The sequence below is a fragment of the Acomys minous genome, assembly GCF_964271855.1.
Source record: "Acomys minous genome assembly, chromosome: 3".
NCBI lineage: Eukaryota > Metazoa > Chordata > Mammalia > Rodentia > Muridae > Acomys > Acomys minous.
This window is the reverse complement of record NC_140485.1, coordinates 52,648,114-52,666,357: the sequence shown is the minus strand read 5'-3', so window position 1 is coordinate 52,666,357 and position 18,244 is coordinate 52,648,114. Positions and strand designations below refer to the sequence as shown.

The 18,244-nt window shown below is 46.9% G+C and overlaps 1 protein-coding gene across 1 annotated transcript in view; it reads right to left on the bottom strand.

Annotated features, from left to right (window-relative positions):
* Nucleotides 1–18,244, bottom strand: part of EXT2 (exostosin glycosyltransferase 2) — a gene marked incomplete at its 5' end in the record, with an annotated part of 122,687 nt that overhangs the window by 27,680 nt on the left and 76,763 nt on the right. The window contains 2 exons of the mRNA XM_084776405.1: nt 7,808–7,974; nt 17,276–17,465. Coding sequence (XP_084632531.1) covers nt 7,808–7,974; nt 17,276–17,465 — 357 coding nt within the window. The remainder of the gene's footprint in view (nt 1–7,807; nt 7,975–17,275; nt 17,466–18,244) is intronic.

Below are 18,244 nucleotides of genomic sequence, written 5' to 3'. Positions count from 1 at the left end.
CACACACACACACACACACACACACACACACACACACACACTCCTTTGATTTAACATATTCTGTGAGTTATAATTGTCCATGAAGTTTCTTATCAGTTTTTATAAGGTTTTCTTAATAGTCTGCTAATGACTGACATCTGCACTCACAGCTCTTCAAAGCTAGCTGTCTTTCATTCTCCTGTGTTACCTAACAACGCCAGAAAGCACAGTGTAAGGAGAGAAGGATTTACTTTGGGTTCACAGTTTCTGGGATTTCAAGCTATGGTTTTGTGACTCCATGAGCTGAGGTAAAATGTCACAGCCAGAGAAACAAAGGGCTGAGAAAGACAGCAAGAGCAGGAGCACCTTGGGAACATGCCAAGTGGCCTACTTCCTCTTCCTACGTCCCCCCCCCCCCCCTGCAAACAGGATCTCCAGCTAGGAATCAAGCGTCTGTCTGCACTAGAGCCTGCAGGTCCTCTCCATGGTCAAACCGTAATACTCTGTCTCAGGGCTCCAAAAGCTCATGGCCATCTCATAATACAAAACTTATTTACTCCACCTCCAGGAGTCCCCAAAGTCTAAACAGTTCCAACACTGTTTAAAAGTTCAGAGTCTCCTCTGCGACTCGGGGCAAACTCTTAGCCATGAGCCGCTTGCTGTAAAGCAAACGGCGAGTTACAATGACACAGAATAAACATTCCCATTGCAGAAAGATGGGCAGCAGGATGGAAGGATGAAAGCAGGACGCAAAAGGGTGAACACTGTGTTCTGCAATCCCTCATCTGCTCCCCTGGATATGTGGCAGCAGGGTATGCGCTGTGGTCAGCTTCCCAACTCCACTCTTGCTGTCTGCAGCCTCCTGGGCCCTGTCCTGGGCAGTAAGTCCCACTTATTGCCCATGGCTTTCCTAGGCAGATGTCCTGTGTCCCTGGTAACTTCAACACCCCTGAGTCTCCACTTACATTTCAGTATCATCCTCACAGCTACTTATGTTGCCCTATTAGCAGCTGCCAGTTGGAATACCAAGCCTTCCGCACTTGGCCTCCCAAGCATTCCTTTGAAGTGTTGGTTGGTGGAAGCCTCCCAGCTCTTGCACTCTGCATCCCTGCAAGACCAGCATCGGGTGGACAACACAAGGAGGGTATAGTTTTTGAAGAGTTTGGCTTCTTAATGAGACTGATCTCTTCTACATGTACACTCTCCTTGTCTGCCAACGACAGATAGGCAGCTAATGGTTACCAGGGCACTGACATTTTCTTCAGTAGTGTAGTACTGGGAAGTTGCCCAGGCTACTGTAAGTGATCATAAATAAATCCATTGGATCACCAGGATAGATGGAATAGAATGCTTACTTTGGTTTATCAGAGTCCCATCTAAGGTGAACAGACGTTTCTAGTCTCCCCAGGATTCTTCACACAACAACGGCTCATTTCTCAACTCTTAATTGTTTCACTGACCTATAAATCTAAAATTGAGTCAGTGGCAGTATCTTGATTGTTGTAGCTTTATAGTAAGTCTCAGTCTAAATACTGCAACTTCGTTATTTTCTCAAAAGGGTTCTGTTTTTGCAAGGCTATTGTATTCCCACTCAAATTTTAGAACTCAGTTCCTGGCTCTAGAGCCTCAAAGGCAGGTGCCAGATTGGCTGTGGCTCAGCAGGTAAGAACACTTGTTCTGGAAGCATCAGGACCCCAAGTGTTTGGATCCTAAACACTTGCATACAAACCACCACCACCACCACCACCACCACCACCACCACACTTGGCTGCACATGCCTGCAACCTTTGCCCTGGGGACCAGAGTCGGGCAACCACTGATCTGTCACCACACTGCATTTTCTAGAATTTCATGTATGTAAACTCATAAATAAACTGTTCTCTTAATCTCATTTCATTTACCCAACATAAGTATTCTGAAAAACATCCACATTGTTGCATGTATCCGCAGTTCATTCTTATTATTACTGAGGGCTAGGGGTATACTTCCGTGGAGGAGTGTTAGCCTGGCTTTGGGGTTGATCCCAAGCACTGCAATGCCTCTCAGCTCTTCCCCCAACAAATGCTATTTACTGTTTAGTCAGTTCCTACTGCAGGATATACTGCTGCTTGCTTCTCCATTGGACTGACTGGCAGACACTGGCTTTGTTTCCCTTCAGGTTCTGACTATACTGAATAAAACTTCTATGAATATCAGTGTACAAGCATTTCTCCAGACACATGTTCTTATTACTCCACGTTAGATTCTGTGGGAAGAATGGTGGGGTGACACGGCAGGTGCTGCTATGGCTTGGGTATGGTCTGTCCCCTAATGGTTCACATGGTAGAGTCCTGGCTCTCAGTTTAACATGTAGAGGTGATATGGGACCTTTAAGAGACAGGGCCTGGTGGGAGGTCCTGGGGTCAATGGGGCACAGTCATCAGAAGGAATTAAAGGGACTCTGGTGGGTCCCAGTGCTCTGTGGTGATGAGCTGTTTTAAGACCTGACCCCTGCACTGATCTTTGACTTTCTGTTTTGACATGTGATCTCTTCTCTCGCACATGCTCCTCCTATTGCAGCGTCAATCATAAGATCCTTGCCAGAGGCAAGCCAATCTGGCACCCACCTTTGAGTCTCTAGAGCCAGGAGCTGAATCCTTGTAAGCCATTCAGCCAGCTTGGTGGCGCATACCTGTATTCCCCTCACCTGGGAGGTGAAGGAAGGAGGACCAACAGACAGTTAAGGTCATCCTCTACCACATAGTGAGTCTAAGGCCAGCATGGGCTACATAAGATCACATTATCAAACAAAACAAACCAAGCAGCCAAACAAACGAAACAAAACCAAAACCTAACTAAATAAATGAATAGTGTAAAGCCATTTGCCTCAGGTATTTCAGTGTGTGTGTGTGTGTGTGTGTGTGTGTGTGTGTGTATGTATGTGTAAAAACACATATGTTTAACATTTCAAATTCTATTTCGTCACACCATTGCATCCAGATTATGACTCATCACAGAGCAGAAGCTAAAGGGTCTGTGCTTTATTGTGCGCATGCACTCTAGCAAGGAGAATCAGTTATCCATCAGAAACATCACAGAGTAACTGCTGAGTTCAATGAACTGGATTGGGCATGGAGAGCATGTCAATGAACAAGATAGCTATGGTTCCCACCCTGGTGCCTACATTCTAGAAGAAAAACTGGGCACTAAACAGCAAAGCTCTGAGGTAATGACTTCCTAGTTTTTTAGAAGTGGTATTAAGTCACTTGAACCTCACATAGGAAAAAAAAAAAAACAACCAAGGGCAGGGTTATCACTGTGACAAGCTGGAGACCTATGACAGGGTAGGCTCCTGGGAGGATATAGGGGTGATTATAGATTGGGGGGGATGGAGACTGAAGAGGCCACCTTCTAGTCAGACAGGATTTCTAGTGGAGGGAGGGGAGCACCAACCCACCCACAAAACCTTCAACCTAAAGTTTACCCTGCCTACGAGGTGTACAGAGATTAAGGTTACAACAGAGATTGAGAGAATGCCCAACCAATGCCTGACCCAAACTGAGACCCACCCCATGAGAGACCCAACCCCTGACACTAGTAACAATTCTTTTCTGTACTTGCAGAGTCTAGCGTAGTTGTCCTCCGAGAGGCTCCACCCAGCAATGGACCAAAACAGATGCTGAGACTGACAGCCAAACATTAGGTTGAGCACAGGAAGCCTGTGGAAGAGTGGGTGGAAAGGACAGAAGAACCTGAAGGGGACAAGAACTTTACACGAAGACCAGCAGAGTCAACCGGAGCCAGGAGGGTCATACAGAGGCTGTAAGCAACCAACCAAGGACCATGCATGGACTGGATCTAGGCTCCCTACACATATGTAGCCAATGGGCAGCTTAGTCCTCATGTGGGCCCCCAGTAAGGGGAGCAGAGGCTGTCTCTGACATGGATTCTATTGCCTGCTTTTTCATCCCTTCTCTCTGGTGGGGCTGCCGTACCTTTCCTCAGTGGAAGAGGATGCACTCAGTTCTGACTTGACTTGATGCCCTGGGGTGGGTTGGTGGGGGCGTCTCCTCTTTGCTGAGGAATAGGGGAGGGAGGGAAGGTGGGTCCCAGAGGAGAGAAGGAGGGGTCTGCAATCAGGATATAAAGTGAATAATTTTTTTTAAAAGGAAAATTAGCTGTAGGCTTTGGAGTGGAAGACAGGGCTTAGAAGCAGCAGTCTCCATCTTCTGAATTCATATTCAGCAGGGCATCCTCACCAGAAAAATACTCTAACCTGAGGAGCAGAACAGGCAAGTCTCTTAGGCCACAGGAGAGCCGCAGTAGGGCCCCAATGAGGACTGCAGCTAAAGGAAGGGTGGTGACACGGCCGTGGCTTCTGCCAAGTGTTTCCTGAGCTGTCCGTGTGGCAAGCACCAAGCAAGATTCTCCCTGGAGGGGGAACTGTCACTGCCACTGTATGGAGGAGTAAGCTATGACCCAGGTTTCATCTCGAGGCTGAAAGAGATCTTGTCTGCCTGGGCAACATCCTTAAATATTCACTTCGTTTTTTACCAAAACAAACAAACAACAACAAAAACCCTGAGCAAAGAGATACAGTTTCAAACTGTTGTACCAATAAAGAGAGACTACTTCTCTTCTTCCCCTGGCTTGTCTAGAGCTTTTCTTTCTACAGAAGTAGGAAAATGGTGTCTTAGTTAGAGTTTCTCCTGCTGGGATTAAACACATGGCCAAGGGCAGGCTGCGGAGGAAACCGTTTATTTCACTTTACAGCTTGTACTCTATCATCCAGGGGAGAAAGGGAAGGAACCTGGAGGCAGGAACTCATCAGGAGGAGGCAGCCCGCAGGAGCACTGCTTACTGGTTTGCTCCTCATGGCTTGCTCAGCCTGCACACAGGACCAAGAGGCCGGGGATGGCACATCCCACAAATGAGCTGGGCCTTCTCACATCATTCATTGATGAAGAAAATGCACCAAAGGCAAGCACACGAGCCGATCTAGTGGGACATTTTCTCAGCGGGGGCTCCCTCTTCCAAAAATGACTCTAGCTTGTGTCAAGGTAACATAAATCCGGCCAGCACACATGACACAGCAAATGCCACTCATATCCTAGGTATGATGACCTAAGCCACTTCCTAGGAATGAAAGTAAATCTATAAGATGAAAAACAAACAAACAACAGGCTCTGACAGACACTCCCCTGCTTCTCCCTGGCTGAACAACCTGACCAGAGTGTCACATGTTATTCCATGTTACAGTGGCTTTTTCTCATACTCAAATGGGACTATATTTAAAAGCAACATAAAATGAGGATAGCATAGTTTTTAACTTTTGGTAGTATATGTGTATGGGTTCCTCTTTCTTCCCCTTCAAATCAATCTCAAATAAATCTGCAAAAATTATGGCTACACTGGATAAATTTTCTCTCTTTTCTTTCTCTCTCCCTCTTCTTCCTTTTTCTTTCTTTCTTTCTTTCTTTCTTTCTTTCTTTCTTTCTTTCTTTCTTTCTTTTTCTTTCTTTTGAAACAGGTTCTCACTGAGTGGCTCTGCCTGCCCCTGACTTGCTATGCAGATCAAGCCTGTCCCAAACTGTGAGCTCCTCCTGCCTTTGCCTCCCCGCCTCTTCCCATACTGTCATGGCTGGCTTAATTTTTTCATTTCTTAAGAACCCCCCAAATTCAATATATCTTGAGAAAACCAAAGAAAATGGTTCCTGTCCCCCAAAGGCAGTGTGACCATGGGATAAATCTCAGCACTGTCCTGTGTCAGCTGGAGCTGAGAGATTTGTGCACTCCACTGGGCTTTGTCAGATGTGGGCCTCTGCTGCCGCCAGCACGCATCTTACACACATCCTCCCTGACAGGCCTCATCAGCTCCCACTGCTGTGCGCCAGGCTTCAACTCTGGCACTTTCCCCTGGGGAGACCTTTCCTGCTCCATGCTTAACCCCTGAACTCAGCCTAATCCATCAGCTGCCCCAAAGCAGCAGTGACGCAACAGGCAACCAGTCTGTTCATGTAGAGCTCAGAGAGCAAGCCATCTGAGGGTGCCTTCCTCATGCTTGCCAATGCTGCCACGTCTAGACTTACTCAAGCTTTTACTACTAGGGGGCCAGGTGGCCAAGGGGCAGAGGAATGCTATAGTTGGAAACACCCATTAGATTATTTAATGCTATAGACAGACTTCAGAAACTGTCCCCCGGGGAATACTCCTCCATTGCTGGTGGGAGCGCAAACTTGTACAACCACTTTGGAAATCAATTTCGTGCTTTCTCAGAAAACTGGGAATAGTACTACTGCAAGACCCAGCTAATCCACTCCTGGGCATATACCAGAAAGATGCTCCACCATACAACAAGGACATTTGCTCAACTATGTTCATAGCAGCACTATTTGTAACAGCCAGAATCTGGAAACAACCTAAATGTCCCTCAACTGAAGAATGGATAAAGAAACTAGTACATTTACATAATGGAATACTACTCAGCTATTAAAACAAGAAAATCTTGAAATTTCAGACAAATGGATGGAACTAGAAAAGATCATCCTGAGTGAGGTAACCTAGACCCAGAGAGACATGCATGGTTTATACTCAACTTATAAGTGGATATTAGTCTAATATAGATGTCCTCTGAAAAACTCCACCCAGCGGGGGGAACAGGACAGATGCTGGGACAGATGCAGCTGCCTCTGGGAGTGCTGAGCGTGGTATGGAAGAGTGGGGGGACAGAAGGACACAGAAGGTTCAGTAGCCCCACAAGGAGACCATCAAGACCAGTAATTCTGGACCCATGGGGGCCTGCACAAACTGTTGTAGCAAACAAGTACAGTGTATGCAATAAACCTAGACCCTCTGTTCAGATCTAGCCAATGGACAGCTCATTCTCCATGGTTGTAGGGGAAGCAGGGACTGCCTCTGACATGAACTCTGGTGCCCCGGATTTGATCACTTCCTCCTGGTGGGGAGGCCCTGCGGGCACACAGAAGAAGGGGATGCAGATTATCCTGATGAGACCTGATAGGCTGTCGTCATAGGTGGGGGAGGAGGTCCCCTTCTGTCAGAGGTCTAGAGGGAGGAAATAGGGAAGAAGAGGAAGAGTGGGAACTGGAAGATACAAGGCAGGGATAACATTCAGGATATAATCAGAATAAATTATGATAAATTTAAAAAAGAAAGAAAAGAAAATACCTCCCGGGGTAGGGACTTCCCTGTAGGGCTGAGGGGCCTTGTGCCTGGGGTTGCCAGCCTAGAGTGAGAGTGAGATCAAGGTGTGTCCAAATCTTGAAAATCTCTTCTTGAAACCGGCAGGCTCTCTGTTCTAGATCTGCATATGCCGCAGTTAGCCTTACAACATCCAACTCTGCCACCCTTGAGGTGGTCATGTAGCCTGGAGGCTAGGTTATAGGTTAAACTTCCTGTCTTTACAAGGTCTTATCCAGCAAGCACCTGGAATTTCTCTTCATTTAAATAAGGCATTCCCAGCACTTTGGCCCTGGCCAATGATGTATACTCACCCCCAAAGCCTGTACACACTCCCCAAAGGTTTAACTAGCCTTTGTTTCTCAATGAAGCTTACCTCCCCCAGAGTCTGTTTTCACTGTGCTCACCTCCACCTGAGCTCTCACTTTCCCTCTCAGGCCACAGGTCTGATCGTGGATAAGCATGCCCTTAAGGGAAGGGCAGCAGAGTGGGAAGGACAGTTCCCAACACAGGCTACAGTTGTCATCTTCCCCAGGACTTAAAAGTTAATTTTATAGCCCACTCTCAGGCATATGATGAGCAGTTTAGCAATCACAGCTCTAGAGAACGAAATGCTTAGGCTTTCCAGGAACTGCTAAGAGAGCCTCACCTCATAACCAAACTGCAGCTCGTCAGAGGTCAGCATGATGATGTCATCATCGATGGCCAGGACAGCCTCTGTCTCAATCTCATCGTAAGGGAAGAACCGATTGCTCAGCTTGTTTTCTGCAGTCCTCACAACTTTCAGGGGAACACGGATTTTGGGCCAGAGAGATTCTGGAAGAAGAATAAAAGGAGGTCTTTACCATTCACCCAGCTCTGTGAGGAGTCAGAGCATCCTGTCCTTTCACAGCTAGGAACAGGCAGGTTCCACCAGGGACTCTCATGTGCAGAGGGACCAGCTAGGCAAGGAAAGGTTCTCTCCAATGCACTACCTTCCACAAACCTTTACGGCACTACCAATCCTCAACTGGCTCCAACTCCCAACTGGGGACACAAGGACAGAAAGTCTAGATCCTGAGTCTCTGGACCTTGGCTTTCTGACCTGAACTTTACCCTCCTGGCAGACACGCTACAAAGTGTTTTTCTACCGGTGCACACAGCTCAAACGTGGCCTGAAGGTCTGCTAGGAAAATCTGCTCCTGCCTGAGGATGCCCGCATCCCCTGTTCAACCATGGCTACCCATGGGTAGAACTCACCTGAAGAAGCACAGCACACAGCCTTGACCGGGTGTTGCCTTCCTAACACTTCACCCTCTCTCCCTGACTCACCAGATTTGGTTTCTCAGCATGACCAATTTATAGAGCAATTATCAGATTTCTAGGTCACATTATGTGGGATTTCCTAGTGCACTGAAAAACAACAACCCGTGACTCTCCTTGTGCCGCCCCCACTTGACTGTGAAATGGCTGGAGCCACTCAGCCATGGGCTCACAGTTTTAGAATCTGCACTTAGCGAAGCGTGAAGCCAGTGCTTGGTCGGTCAGCATGGTACCGATGTCCACAGACCCTAGGCTCTTCACATAACATTTGTTAAGTTGAGACCAGGAAAGCCAATCATGCTGCTTCCCCCAAAGTCTGCCATGCAATCCTGGGAAGAGCCAGCCTCAGCTGCTCCTAAAGTCCCAGGGAAAAGCCGGTCTGCCCAGGGGCTGAGTACCTAACCTCAGCAGAACACAAGGATGAGAACAATATAAACAACATAACACATTGCTGGGGCGCACCCAGGGCTCACAGAAAGGGCCCGTGTAACAGAGAGGCCCAGTGATTAAGGAAGATACTTCTAATTGTAAATAAGCCTGTGTTACAGGGCAGAAAGTGGCCAACTCGAAAATAAGTATGCTTTACAAAAGCGGTGAGCCTGAAGAAATGATCCTTTGGCTCACTGCCTTCTAAAGGGTGACAGCAGTTTATCCTGTTTTTATTTGTGGCACATTATCAATAAGCATGTGGCGGGTAAATATGCGGGCATATAAATGGGAGTTTTGCATTTTCTGTGAATTTTTTAAAGCCTCTTGGTGTTCTTGTGATTTAGTGTATATGTATGCATGTGCGCATATCACACTGAGTGTATGGGATCCAAGAACTGAACTGGCTGTCTGGTGTTGAGTATACATACCTTGCCGCACTGAGCCATCTTGTCAGCTCTCTGTGAGATATTAAGGAAGTCCCTTCTCAGGAGGTAGCAGAGTGGGGGACTTCATTGCTCAGTAGGCACAAGTGAGATCTCTCAGAGATGTGGCATCAGCCAATATACCTGATGACCTTCTATGGGTCAGAAACTACTGTAAAAGTATTGTTTACACAACCCTGAGTGGAGAAGAAACTTGTCCAGTAGGACCAGGAAAAACACAATAAAGCTAGTAGTTAAGTCTGTTGAGTAACAAAGACCGAATATGACCTGTGCCATAATCCACTGCAGTGTGAGAATTCTGTTTCTCTAAACCTGGGATAAATCCCTGAAGGGCTAAAAGCCACCTGATTCTTGCTTGCATCAGATTCCCTACCTAGGACAAGTAAAACCCCTGTCCTATAGTTACTAAATCTAAGAGCCTTATAAAACCCCAATAAACAACTATAACAAAGAAGGTGATGTGGCCTTAGCTACTAGACCAAAAGGTTCTCAAACTTGTTGGCCTCAAAATTGTCTTATAGTCTTACAAGTATCAAGAATCCCCAAGGAGTTTAATTTACATGGAATATACTAACATGTACATATTTATACAAACACATACTTACAAGTATAAATCACTATTCACTATGCTATAAACTAAAACAGGAAACTGTAAAACATATGCACACATGCCACTAGCTGGCAGAGTGGTGATGTCATCTCGTGTAGGCTGTGAAGAACTCTGCCATTCACTGTGAGAAAGGAGGGATGGGAAAGGGAGAGAATGACTGGACACTACTGGGAAAGTAATTTCACCCTCTCAACTCCTTGAAGACCCCAGGGATGCTCAGGGTGCCTAACTCAACACACCGAGAATGGCTGTGCTAGATGCCTGTTCACATTTGGGTACCACACTATGCAATAGGAATAACACATCTCACCAGGGTTTTGGAGTCTGGAGGACAACGCAGGTATCTGGATCCAGGATTTGTAGAGCACACTTAAAGAAACAATTTGTCACTTAGCATTCTGTCTCACAGCTTCAGAATCAGTGTTGCTACCTGGTCTGGAACAGCAGGACCAGGCCCCTGTGGACACATTTCCTCTGGCCATTGACGTGATATCACGCTCCATCAGGAGAAGGCAACAGAGGCTGGCATGGCAGGAAGGCAGCCTTGCTAGTCCTGGTGTGCTTCTTTGACTGCTTGCTCTTGTAGTAGTCTACAAGTGGGCAGCAAATGTGAGTCCTGCGCCGCGTCCCTCAGTTTCTGGGGATGCCCAGCCAAGGAGTGGCTCCAAGCAGGTTTCATTAGAGTGCTGGCCACTTTTCCAGCAAGTTCAGTATCCATGCCTGGCAGCTTCCTGTTGAATGCTGGGGGTGTTCTGATGTCACCATAGTCAGTGACACCTCAGTATGCTTCATCAATCAGTGGGCCACAGCTTTAACTGTCCTCAAACTCAGTCTCAGACCCAGCTGGGATTGAGCCTCCCATGTTCACCCACTATAGCCTTTTTTTTTTTTTTTTTTTGGCAGCGGGGCTGGATGAGTGAATGGATGGATTTAGCAGAACAGAGCCCGGCACACGGCAGGCATTCACTCAGGGTTAGTTACTCTTCCCCTTGGAAGTCTCAGCTTATTAACAAGCCAGAGCGTTTTTCTGAGCCCTCATTAGTGGAGGCAAGATGGTGTATTTTAGATCTAACACACCACACTGACCGTCCAGTGCCAGTCACGGCTCAGGCTCCCTGTGTCTACTTTCCAGTTTGTTCTTTGAGACAGGGTCTCACCGTGCAGCCAAAGCTGGCCTAAAACTTGTGATGCTCCTGCCTCAGCCGCTTGAGTGCTAGGATCATGCTCTTGGCTCACTGTGCCCACTTAGGTAGGGAACACCCCTGCCACAGAACAGCAAACACCTCACAGAGTAATGAAACTGAAGACGTGGAACTTTAGCCCTGTTAATTCCGCAAGGCAACAAACAGCTCCATTTTCCCCTCTGTACAGGAAAGCGGCTAGCTGCTCCACTTAAGTGGAAACATGCCTCGCCTCTGCACTGGATGGAATCTGGACTTTCACTTGGGGAGTGTGTACAGCTTGTTCACCCCACAGGCATTTCCACATTCTTCACCTATATATATCCAAAGAATCACTGGGGACGATGTCCATAAAGAGCTAAGTTGCCCCTGTAAAGTCTTTGAAGGGGAAGTTTTAGGGAGTGATGAAAGCCAAGGAGGATGATATGGAGTACAGATGGAGGCCCAGGGTGAGTCATGGCTTTTAACACTCACAGTCACTTTCCCCTGCTCTAGGTGGAATCTGGGCAGCCAATTCCACTTGGACCAAAGGAGCTTCTACTTAAATGGTGTATGGGCATTGCCATCCCAGGGCACGGCTGAAGAGAATTCTGCCTTCTCTTCAGTTATGCTGAAGAAGGACAGAACTAGCCTCAGGCTTTGGTGCTCCTGCTTCAGCAGACAGACTAGAGGGCAAAAACATTAGGACAGGTAGAAGCAGGTAAGGGTGGGGGCAGGGGGGGGGGCAAAGGAAAGAAATGGAGCCTTAGGGCACACAGGAGAGAGGACAGTCCTTCAAAAACAGCTCACTTGTCTGTCTTTGAGTCTCTGACTTGGACCTAGCTCTTCTACATAATCCCAGGTTGGAGAACTAAAAAGCCAGGCCAGAGTGGCAAGGTCAGTGCAAAGGGCACAGGCTTCAGATGCAGTGACCCAGCTCACCACCATCTCTGCTATATGCAGCTTTGTGATTTAGGCAAATTACCCATCTGACCTTCCTCATAGGCTGCCATGAGAAGCTGGAGAGGACATAAGTGACACTCCCCACTCCTAGGACATGAGTGACATCAGGTAACAGGACTCAAAAGCCCCATGGCACCTTCATCTTCACAGTCCTGTGAAGTGACTCTCTGTTGATAACTGGAAGGTCAGACAGACAGATGTGGAGATGACCCCGCTGAAGCAGCAGGACAGTGTCAGAGCCAGAAATCCCCAGGTCCAGTCCATGGCTCAGCCTGCACCAGGGTCTCCTTTTCTTATTCCTTCGAAGTCTAAATGGAACAGCATACCCTTGGATGTAGTAGCTAATCTAGTAACTGTAGTAGGCAGGAGAGGTCACTTTCTACTAATACAATGTAACTGGAAGAGCAGGATTTATGGGGGTGGAAACCCCAAATGTATGAAAACCAAAGAGTGGAGCCAGGCGCTCTGGGAAGTCCACAGAATGAGCTCTACTACAGCCTAAAAAAGAGAGAGAACACAGTGTCAGGGGTCCTATAAGTATACTGACAGGTTTTGCCTACACTAAGCATCAAGAGAGGTAGAAGCCAATGGAATGTCTCTGCAACATGGCAAAGGAAGGCAGTGTTAGGCTTGCCTAAAGCCGACCCTGAACCGGCCACTGCAGAAGGGCTCGTTTGTCTAGTAGTTCCCTAAGACCAGATATACCAAGTCCTCAAGCTGAACTCAATTAAGGGAGCTACTGTTCCCTGCTCCTCCTTCTGAGTTAGCCATCCTAGCATGCACAGCTAGACCCACCGAGGACCGTAATAGTCACAGTATGAACCAGTGGCAACTCCGCATGCTAACTCAAAGCTGAAAATGATTAACCATTGAATTTCTGAGAATTATGTTGCAATTTTGATGGGAATTGCGTTGAATCTGTAGATTGCATTTGGTAGTATGGAGGCTCCTATAAATTTCTATGCTTAAACTCTTGGTCCCTCGTTGATAGAACTGTTTGGTAGAACTAGTGTTCGTGGTGCTGAAAGGTACTCGCACACCAGGAGAAAGATAATCATTAGTATCACCCAGCTACAAGCCCTACAATGCACAATAGTGACCTGCCTGCAAGATATACTGGCACAACAGGGGCACAAATGTTATGGAAGTAAGCAACCACTTTCTAAAGGGATTTAAGGCCCACTCCATGAGATGGAATCTATACCTGACACCGCTAAGGTGGCGAAGAACCTGAGAATAGGTAAGTCATAGGCCTGGGGGAAAGTACATACTTCTGTTCTGCTAAAGAAACATAGCAATGAAATGATCCAAATGACATGCTGCTATAGCCATAGATCAGGGCCTCACTCAGCCCTCATCAGAGAAGCTTCTTCTTGCAGCGAAAAGTAACGAATACAGAGACTGAGAACTGGACAATTAAGACTTTGGAGCACTCAGTCCCCAGTGGGATGTCTTCATCAAAGCCCTTCCCCGGAGGCTCAGGGATCTATGTGAAAGAGGAGGCAGGAAGACTTGTAAGCACCAGAGGTGGCGGACGACTCCAAGGAGACAGATTTCCTGACCCAACAAGACTGATGCATATTTGAACAGACCATGATGCATGCACAAAGCCTACACAGGCTCAAGCCAGACGGGATCCCAGCACTGAGAGGAGTAAGTGGGCATGGGCTCCCATTCCTAACAACGAAACTATCTGCAATTGATACCTAGTGGCAAAGGAAAAACTAGTTTTCTCCAATGGAGTCTCATTAGGTATATCAACTACATTCAGCGAAGGCCCCATGCACAGGAGTAGCCGCCCAGCGCAAAATAAACTCAATGGCTTTTTTTTTTCCTTAGGTCTTTTGTCTCATTTTATTTTATTTGGGCTTTTTTTTTTAAATCTTCTTGGCCTTTTGCTTTTTTATCTTGACTTCTGCTTTTGTGGGTCTCTGTGTGTGTACTTCTTGTGTTTTTTTGTTATTTATTTTTTGTGAGAGAGAGAGAGAGAAATTTGCAAGGGTTGGGAGGTAGAGAGGAAATGAGAGGAACTGGGGAAAGAGAAAAACATGATCAAAACACATCGTATAATAATCTTTTTTTTTTTTTTTTAGTTGTCAAACAAACAAAATCCCTACAGATTGATTTATACCTGGCTAAGGTATGCAATAGAGCTGGGAAAAGGAAGGTAGGGTCTTTTTCTTTTGATACACTTAAAAAACGATGTGATGAACATTCACTGGAAATTTCTATTGCCTAGCCTAGCCTACTTAAACTTTAAACCCAGCATTTTAGTCTTAGCTGTAACCCAAAGTTCAAAGTATTTGGTTGGATTGGAAAATGAAAAAAAAAAAAAAATCGGGAAGGAGTAGATTGCCGCCTTTGCTAATCCACCCAGCAGCAGACATGCTAACCACAATATTTATCTTAACAAAAGTAGAGAAAGTGAAAAACATCACTTTCACCTCTAATATTCCTGGCCTTATGCTTGTCTGCTTCATTTTTAAATATATAGATGAAAAATCTGATGCCTGCACTGACACAAAGACCACAGCTGACAGCCCCACTTAGCAACTGAACAAACACCCCACAGGAGATTAGACACGGCCATGTTTTCCCTGAACAGCCACATGGTCAAAGCTGGGGCCCTAACCTAAAACTACCCACAAAAAACCCAGCCAGCCCAGCTGGCTAGGCCACAGCCTAGGTCTCATCAAGGTTTTTCCTCAGAGCCAAAGTACTAAAAACACTGAACTAAACTCATGGTCATAATATTAACCACTATATTTTAGTAAGGTCTACCAAAATTAACAGGGCTGCCCTCTCCAAATGCAGGGCTCTGCTCAGCCTTTCATCTCCCCATGCAGAGGCTGGAAACACACAGCCTCTCCTTTCATACCTGCCCCCAGAGAATGACTCAGACCCACAGCTCATCAAAGTAGCTTCCAGGAGAAACCTCTTTGGTAGGCTTTATGTTCTGTTTTGTTTTTGACTGACAGACGACACCTATATGTGCTTATGGGACATGCAGAAAGATCCCAGAAGTCACCAGCATCTCTATCACCCGCCAGGTGAGTCTGTATTTGGCCTTGTGGTCAGGACTGAAGGATGGTGGCCATCCTCTAAGACAGTAACCTTAGAGTCAGGAGCAAACTCATGTCCATGAATGCAGAGTGAAAGGGTTTCTTCCTTCAAGGAGGCATATCCTCTGTAAGAGAAGGGGCCAGGTAGCAATGCAGGACTCGGACCTCCTATTCACTTCTTTGGGAAAAGGCAATCACAACTCATAAAGTCAGGAGTCCCCAAAATGCTCTCTCCAATCCCGGCCCTCCATGGATCTTTAAAACATTTCTTTTAGGGTTTCCTTCCATAGTCACCCATGTCCTTTCATTTTAGATTATGTCAACCCATCTCTTTCCTACTACCCCTTCCTTCTCCATCATCATCATCATCATCATCACCACCACCACTATCATCATCCACCAACAACAACAACACCATCACCACTACCACCACCACCAGCACCACCACCACCATCCACCACCACCATCCACCACCACCATCCACCACCACCATCCACCATCTCATCATCTTCTTCATCATCACTAAGGATGGGATTTTAGGTGTGCACCACCATACCTAGCTTTCCTTTCTTATTAAAAACCAGCCAAACAAACAGACATTCTGAAAATTGGTCACATTATAATAACAAGGAAAAAACTGGCATAAATATCTAATAAAAAATACAGCTATGCTTTGGAGTATAACATAGGGCTTTTATTTAAAAGAGCTATTTACTGGGCCTGGGAGGTAACTCAGGAAGGAAAGGCCCCTTTTAAACAACATAACCACTGAGCTTGATCCCAGGAACTCGTGGGAAAATGGTGTGAGAGCTGGTGGGGTGGTCAGTCAGTGAAGGTGCTTGCTGCCTAAGCATTTGAGCTTGATCTTCCAGACCCATAGGTAGAAGGACACAGTCTTGCTAGTTGTACTCTCACCTCCACACACATGCCATGGTGCTCACACACACACACATACACACACACACACACACACACACACATACACACACACACACACACTCACACACAGAGTTTTCCTCATACCTCTACATCTGTGTTGTGCCACACATGTACCTACATAAACATAACACAGGCAATAAATAAAGTTTAAAAAATCAAAAATATCCTCAAATTGTGGCTCCTCTACTCTAAAAAGAGAACATATGACTCTTATAGAGAATAAAAATGACACAAACTACTTTTAAAAATGTGTCAGGAGACACTAAGGAATTTTCTCCAGCAAATTCTGAATTGCCTCTCAGTGCGAGAAAGAAGGCTGTCTTCATCTTGGGCTCCAGATCTACCACTGGTGGTTCCAGGGCTGGCTGGCTGCCTTCAGTGCAACCAGTTAAAGGCGATCAGCCATTAAAAGCACAGATACTACTGTCAGGCAATAAACTAGACCTTATCGGTGACAGCGGTGCACATTACAAACTTCAAACCCATTCCTTGCTCTAATCCATCAGAAACTTCCTGGCTTTAATAGGCTCTAAATGGCAGGAGCTTTGAAGTCCTGGGATTAGGGTCAGTAATACACAGGCCAAACGAGAAGCTAAATGCAGGTGGGACGAACTCTTATGTGTCCTGAATTAAAAACAAATCCAATTAATCAAACAGGCCTCAACCCTAGCTGCTGCAGCAGATGACAGGGTGGCCAAGGCAGGGGACAAAGTGATGGAGCAACCAGCCAGCCCCTGTGAGAATCCATTTTAGGCCGCAAGGCTACAGGAGCTGGGGGCTGACCTCCCAATCAGAAGAGGGGCTATCTTTTTTTGTTTTGTTTTGTTGAAGGAGGACTCAATCTCAGAAGAGAGATAAGGGAACAGAAAACTAATGCCCTTTAAACTGAGTTTTCATGTAAACAAATCGGCTGGGATGGCAGAGGGAAGCTGAGACCTGTTTTCCCAAGGCCAACAGCCTTTGATCCCCTTGAGTCCTAAGCTCTCAAACACTTGTGGCTCAGAGTATACCAGGGCTCAGAGTTCACTAGGCCACCCTAGAACATTACTGGTGAGTTGACTCGGAAGAGCAGGGTCACACTGCCTCAGCCTGGCAGTGTTGTTGGCAGAAGACAGAAGTGTGTGCCTACCCCCAAGTCAGTGCACCTAAGGGTGCAGCAAAGCCCCAAAAGGGCCTCTTCCAAGTACTGTACCTCTTTATTCTTCTTACCTTCTGGGGGATTTTTATTCTGATTATTCCAGACCACAAGCAGCTTGGACAGACTGGGCACCTTGGACACCTCGGTGATGACTCGGAAGAGGCTCTCCACACGGTCGTAGGTGAGGACGATGGCGGTGAAGCCTTGTGACTGTGGTGGGATCAGCGGGAGGAAGAGAGGGTTGCTCACACTAGCCCACTTCTGCAAGAGGACAGGAGGGTGTGGGTTAGAAAAGTAGCTGCAGCAGGTTGGTGGCTTTGCTCAACATCAGCAAGAGTTGAGCCACTGTTCTAAGTGTCCCCTCCTCACCATCTGACACCACTGAAAAGGGCCATTTAAAACACAAATCTACCTCATTTCCTCCTCAAACCACTTAGGTGGCAGTTGGTGACTATAAAAGAATGTGACTCCATGATGGCGGGGAGATGAAGGAAGAGCTGAGAGGTGGAGAGGCCTGGAGAAGGCCACGGGGCAGTGGTGGGGATGCCCACCCCCACCTGCCAGTAGCGGAGCCTGTGAGGGGGATCCCAGAGCTTAGGGAGGGGCTCAAGGAGGAGGGAGGACAGCGCTGAGAGCAGAGGACCGGTTAGAGAGCTATGTCAGGAAGCAAGACTCCAGCTCACAACCCCTCCCTTTCTCCTACTCAGCCGGGTTGATTCTCTGTGGAAGTGGGATCTCCAGACAGGAACACAGGCACCGGAGGTCAAGTCAGGATAAGACTCCTGCAGTGAGTGGGGAGCCCCGCAGCTGCCTTCCCTACGCCATCCCCAGCCATGTGCCTGTCTTGGCACCTCCAGCTCCCAGTGAGGCCCTCAGGCAGGACTCGGGTCCACAAAGACCTTCTGATCAGCTTTTAGCATCTCACTCTTAATCATGAACAGATTCTAGAATCACAGACAGTTCAAGAGCATCTTTAGCAGAAGTGGCACAAACCAAAGAAACTGACAAAGCTCAGAGCAGACAATGGGTGCACAGAACCA